This window comes from Hypomesus nipponensis, chromosome 16 (assembly GCF_054491055.1).
Source record: "Hypomesus nipponensis isolate SF chromosome 16, ASM5449105v1, whole genome shotgun sequence".
Taxonomy (NCBI): Eukaryota; Metazoa; Chordata; class Actinopteri; order Osmeriformes; family Osmeridae; genus Hypomesus; species Hypomesus nipponensis.
In genome coordinates, this window is record NC_140376.1 from 9,237,379 (window position 1) to 9,243,378 (window position 6,000).

General features: G+C 49.8%; 1 protein-coding gene across 4 annotated transcripts in view; it reads left to right on the plus strand.

Moving 5' to 3' along the window:
* Positions 1–5,788, plus strand: part of ephb3b (eph receptor B3b) — a 52,504-nt gene extending 46,716 nt beyond the window's left edge. For 2 of the 4 annotated variants that reach the window (XM_084675539.1, XM_084675540.1), the window contains exons 15-16: positions 2,045–2,200; positions 3,993–5,788. In XM_084675539.1, coding sequence (XP_084531665.1) covers positions 2,045–2,200; positions 3,993–4,101 — 265 coding nt within the window. In that variant the 3' untranslated portion in view covers positions 4,102–5,788. The remainder of the gene's footprint in view (positions 1–2,044; positions 2,201–3,992) is intronic. The other 2 variants (XM_084675541.1, XM_084675542.1) reach the window with 1 other exon arrangement.
* The last annotated feature ends 212 nt before the right edge of the window (positions 5,789–6,000 follow it).

Genomic DNA, 6,000 nt, shown 5'->3' on the forward strand with positions numbered 1-6,000 from the left:
TACCAGGTGAAGTGGTCATTGAGAAAAACGAAACACTTTCAACTGGACACTCCTCTCACCACGCACCTAGCTAAAACGTGGCTGTGTTGCGCTAATGTGTATTGACACGGCAGTGTAAAGCACTCGAGGCAAAAGACCCACCTACAGGGAGTTTGATCAATGAGCTCACATCTACATTTAGCCTTCGCACTGCGCCGCATTCCTCAACGCACCTCTTTCCTGGAAAGGAGGCTGGAGGGGGTGGTGGAAGGCAGGGCTGACCTACCTACCTGCCCCCCGCCTCGGGGCTGCCTATCCTGGGAGAGGATATGGGACTGTCCTAGGTGTTGGCGGGGCTCTTGGGGGACCTGGAGCCGCCATAGTGATACATACAATGATAGCTGAGAAGATTAAGCGTGGGTAATTATCTAGATTAAGGCGAGCGGAGGGGGGGTGGGGGGGGGGGGGGAGTAAAAGAGATGGGAACGCTTTTAATTAGTCGCTAACGAGATTTTAAACGGGCCAGAGAGGAGAGAGCCTCCTGCCAAGCCTTAACGAGGGAGGTGTGAGGGATCAGGCTCTCGTCAGAGTGACATTAAGGCAGAGAGGCAGAGGTTAGAAAACGATACCGTCCAACGGGGAGGACCCGTTACAGTGCCGTCCGTGCCCTCTGTAATTACTGCCTGCTGTGTGCGGGTGTTCGCGTAGGGGAGGAGGAGCGTGGCGACCGAGAGACCGGAGGTGTGTGCGTGCGTGCGCGTGTGTGAAGCCGTGCACGTATGTCACGTTGACTTCCATAACACATACAAACACAGACAATGACCCCTGAAGGCCCTCAACCACCCCTATCTTCCAAATGCCCCGTGAGAAAACAGCAACGCGAGCTCATTTGGAAACGTTCCACCCTTTCGTTTCCACTTCGCCTCACCCGTGTCTGAGGCGCTTCTGTCGCGACAGAGCCCAAAGTCGCCTTCCTCGAGTGTTCCTCCGGGTTCCTTGTTTGGCGAAACGACACCCAAGGCCATTTCCTGGTCAGGGGCAGGTCTCGGCAAAGGTAATGATGCTAACAAGCTAACAACGCTCTATTAAGAGCGGGTTGTATTTAGGGTTAATAACTTCTTTGAGCCCCTCAGGCCCTGAAGTGAAGGCCTTATTAAAAATCCCTTCTATCCATCCACAGGCAGCCCTCTCCTCAATGGAGCCTCTGTATGGCTCTTATTAACTCGCTCTCCTCTTTGCTCCCCTCCTCCTCCTCCTCCTTCTTTAATTGTTAATGAACCTAATGCCATCAAAAAGACGACAAGGACCAACAGAGCAGAGAGCGCAGTGAGACAGTGGCTCTCTTTCTCTTCCCCCCTCGCGGCCTGTCCGTTCCCTCCCCTCCATCCGTCCCTCCACCTCCCTCCCTCGCTTCTTTCACCTTCCCTCGCATTTCTCTGTCTCGGTCCAACGTGGGGAGCTTTATTAAACTTCCACGGTGGCCCCCTGTATCTCCCGCGCTGATCAGGGAAGGGTTTTGAGTCGATGTTTGATTTGACTCCGAGGGCCCGTGCGGGTGTAGACAGGTGTAAGTCAGGGCGCGCGCACACACACACGCATGCGCGCACACATTTGTGTTTACATTCCCGAAATATCTCTCGGGTGTCTGAGATTCTTGAGGAAATGTCTTTCCACCTCCCTGGTATTGTGTTGCACACGTCCTTTCGTCTGGCCTCACTCGTCACGGCAACGCGAGCGCGCGACGCGCACGGACACGCGCTTCCCCCCGAGCGGGCGCGCGGCATCTGCCGCCGGCGTTCGACAAACACGCCTCACCAGCGGCTACGCCTCCAGTCCAGTCTCCTCGGTCGACGAAGGCGGCGCCAGTCGGAAACCACAGCGCGCCCCCCTGGTTGGAGGGTGGGGGTGGGGTGGCCGGGGGGAGGCGGGGCCGAGAGGTGGCGTTTGGGGGGGTTTGGGGGTGAGGTTCAGGTGGTGGAGGCGAGGCTTGACCTTAACCCTCTCTCTCTCTCTTTCTCTCCCTCTCTGTCCCCTCCCACTCCCCCCCCCCTCCCCCCCCCCGTAGGGTATCTCAACCCCTGTTGGACCGCTGTGTCCCCGACTACACCACCTTCACCACCGTGGGAGACTGGCTGGACGCCATCAAGATGAGCCGGTACCGCGACAACTTCCTCAACGCCGGCTTTGCCTCCTTCGACCTGGTGGCCCAAATGACGGCAGAGTGAGTTGCTTTAGCTCGGGAAGAGCCCGTCGACTCTCGCCCGTAGCGCGGCCTGCTCGGGAGAGACGGCAAACCGACAAACACAGCCCGTTCCGCTCCCGTGTGACAATGGATGCCGCCATTTTTGACCTACAGTTGACCACAGACGCGGTCGACAGCCAATAGCCGATATCCGGCTGGTTGCGATCTAGGAAATGGCGCGACCGAAGTCGTGGGAAATGGGAGCAGTTATGATCAAATAAATGAATTAGGATAATAATGATGAATACATCATCCTCATTAGACCCGTAATAGCGGACGGAGGTGGGGGTAATTTGTTTCAATTTGGCGGGCAGACAGGTGTGGCGTACTGAGGGTCTCTGCTGTCCTTAATGGCCAGTAATTCCTCTAATGGCTTTCATTTATTATCATTTTATCCGCCGTCGCTGCGGTGATGGGGAAGGCAAACGGAGCGGGCAAAAAAACACAATTTATTTGTGTGAAATTGGAGCAATGCCGGTGTCAATTGGCAGTGTGCGTGCGTGTGTTTTTCCTTGCATTTCTATGTGTGTGTGTGTGTGTGTGTGTGTGTGAGAGAGAGAGAGAGAGAGAGAGAGAGAGAGAGAGAGAGAGAGAAAGAGAGCGTATGCACGAATGTGCAAATAGATAGGACCGTAATGACCGCTGAGACAAGCAGAGGGCATGGTGTCTGTGAGGGAAATTGAATTTGCGCGTGTGTGTGTGTGTGTCTGTGTGACTGTACGCTTCTGTAGCGGCATGTGTGTATGTTCACGTGTGTGTGAATGGAGAGGACGCAGACAGTGGCCGGGCCCTGGCGGTTTGCTAATCGTTCCTCCAGACGTCAGCCGTGGTTTTGCTCTCGTCCTTGGTTATCGGCCGGGGGAGGGAGGGGGGTGGGGGGGGGACACAAGCTCCTAGGGATGTTGTCTCTTCCAGTTCACTGTACGAGGCTGTGGTGTTAAAACAACACCGCGTAAACGCTGTCTCTGACCAACGCCCCCCCCCCAACAGGTGCACCATTTCAGTCCCTGGGCACTCTAATGGACGTTTCCAGTTCTTGACATTTCCCCTCTGTTTGTTACTTCATAATTGAGTTCTGGCTTTTTGGTGAAAAGCTGTAAACTGAACCAATTGAGGTAATTTAGAAGTCAGTTGAAATTGCTGATATATGACTAACATTCACAGTTGATTGATCCATAAATGTCCGGTTATTCCAAAAGCCTGGTTTACTTACTGGCTGTCTGGCAGACTGGCTTTAGTGCTATGAAGTGCACCAGCTGCCCAATAGTAGCACCGATCTTTCTTCAATTATTAACCCTCCATTATGACTCTCTCTCTCTCTCTCTCTCTCTCTCTCTCTCTCTCTCTCTCTCTCTCCCTCCCTCTCTGTCTCTCTCTCTCTCTTTCTCTCTACACACACACACATCTGCCAGGCAATATAAGTATGTTACATTAGGTATCCATGCTCTTGGATGAATGTCAACCATTTTGTTGACTTGACCTCCAGAAGCCATTTTATGGGCCAGTGCTGATGCTCACCTGCTACTGTTCTCGCATGAGGGCACCTTCTGTTTGCTCTTACTTAAGCTAGCTCAATGTACACAACAAGAATATGTCGTCGTTTGAGTGTAAAAATCAAGTCAGTCTATTTTCCATGTCATCAAAGTGTGCTGGCGACAGTTCTAAAGAATCGTGCGTATGTTCCTAATGTGGTACCATACACAAGTTGACCCCCCCTTCTCCCCCTCCTCCCTTTTCACCCCTCTCTCTCTCTCTCTCTCTCTCCCCTCAGAGACTTGCTTCGGATAGGAGTGACTTTGGCCGGTCACCAAAAGAAGATCCTAGGCAGCATTCAGGACATGAGACTACAGATGAACCAAACGTTGCCTGTCCAGGTCTGAGACAAGCACACAGACAAACTGGAAGGAGAGGAACTGTGCCAGAGAGAGAGAGAGAGAGAGAGAGAGAGAGAGAGAGAGAGAAAGCCAATGGGACACCCTAGCTGCCTGACCATCTCTGCCAATCAGACTGGCTTGCAGTGCCTCAGACTAGTCACGTTTATGTTTTTTTTTCTTCTTCTTCTTTAACTTCCATTTTCCTGTTCCCACCTCTCCCGGTAGAATTACTCTGTTCCTTCCAACAAGACATTGGTCAGGATTCTTTTGTACATTTTTTAAAGAAGAAAAAAATGAATCCCATATCCCATCCGTGCCTCATCAGGACAAGTGTGGGGTGATGTTTGCATGCGAGCGTGTGTTTTTGTCAAGTCAGCCTGGGACTGAACCCTCGATATTTTGAACTTGGTCTTCCTCAAGTGAAAGCCCTTCTCCCTGACCCTCTAACCCCACCCCCACCCCCACACCACCACCACTACCCCCCTAGTCTGATCCTTAAAGCCCCCTGATGGACACGTGAATTGACGAGAAAGAGTGAAAACTGTTTAAGTTCAAAAAGAGCAGAAAAAAAAAGTGAATGAAAATTCACACCAAAAAAATCATGTGTTTTGGACACAGGGGACAAATCCTTCCCATGTTAGAAGTTGTTTTATTGTGTGTGTGATTCTCCCCATCTTCATATTGAAGGTGTATTATGTAAAAGGGCACATGCCCGATAAAAACGAAGAGGAGGCAGACAGTCTGGGGTTCAAAGGTCAGAGGGTCAAAGAGGTCATGAGGTCTCATGGGAGCAGCTGAGCTGGTGACACCTGGATGGCTACAGGTCTAACATCCTGGATTGATCACTTACGCAGACCTGAGAGAATTCCGGATGGTTCCCCATCTTGGGAACATTGGGTCATTACCTGTGTTTTCGTATCATAATAATTGCTGTTTATTTGTTTTATCAACACCACAGTACATATTGTTTTTTTGTGCAACATAAATTGGGAGATATGTGTTTCAAAAATGGCCGGTAAAAAGTACCCCTGTTGGACCCTTTTTGTGATGGGGGAGAATGAGGACTGTGGCGACACAAATACAAAGACCGCCTGGCCTTTTGTGTGCGTTTCCTGCGTGCGTGTGTGCGAGCATTTGTGTTTTTTGTGTATGCGTGTGAATGAGTGAGTGTAAGAAGTTGCACACAAGTACTGTACAATACAGCTTCAGCTACCCGCCACCGTGGAGAATTTACGCATGAACTGAACCGTGACAAGGAGCAATTATATCTGAATCAATTACACTATATTCTGTGGACAAACTGTTAAACGTTTTTTAGCAAATCCAAAACTTTGGAGATATATATATATATATATATGCATCGTACAGAAACTGAAAGCAACCATGAGAGACACCACATTTTCTTTTTTACTATTATCCGAATTCACGAATAATTGAATTGTAGTTTAATTTTTCAATGCCCTCGAATGTATTTATTTACCCCTGCCTATTAGACTGTTGGCCATTTGAACTATGGACTTGTTCTTCTATCAATCACATGGAAGAAGTGACCCAAGAGGATTCAGCAAATGAATTGATGAATTGATTATACAAACAAATTGCATATAGAATTGGAAATTGTATTTTTGTTGTTGTTCTAAACAGCCTGTACATGTTTTGTAACAAAAAATAAGATAAATAACATGAATCAAAATGGTGTTTTGAGAAACTGCTGGGAAAAGTGTCACTGTGAGATGATTTGTGTCTGGTTGGGTTCGGCCAAGTGTGGGAGGGGATGTGGTAGAGATCTAAAGAAAGAACGATAAAGGAAGAGAAAGAGGAGGGGCTTATGCCACGATGAGGCCGTCGGATACTCGTAATCCGACTGTTGGTGTCGCTCCCTACTACTTCCTGTGTGTGTGAGTT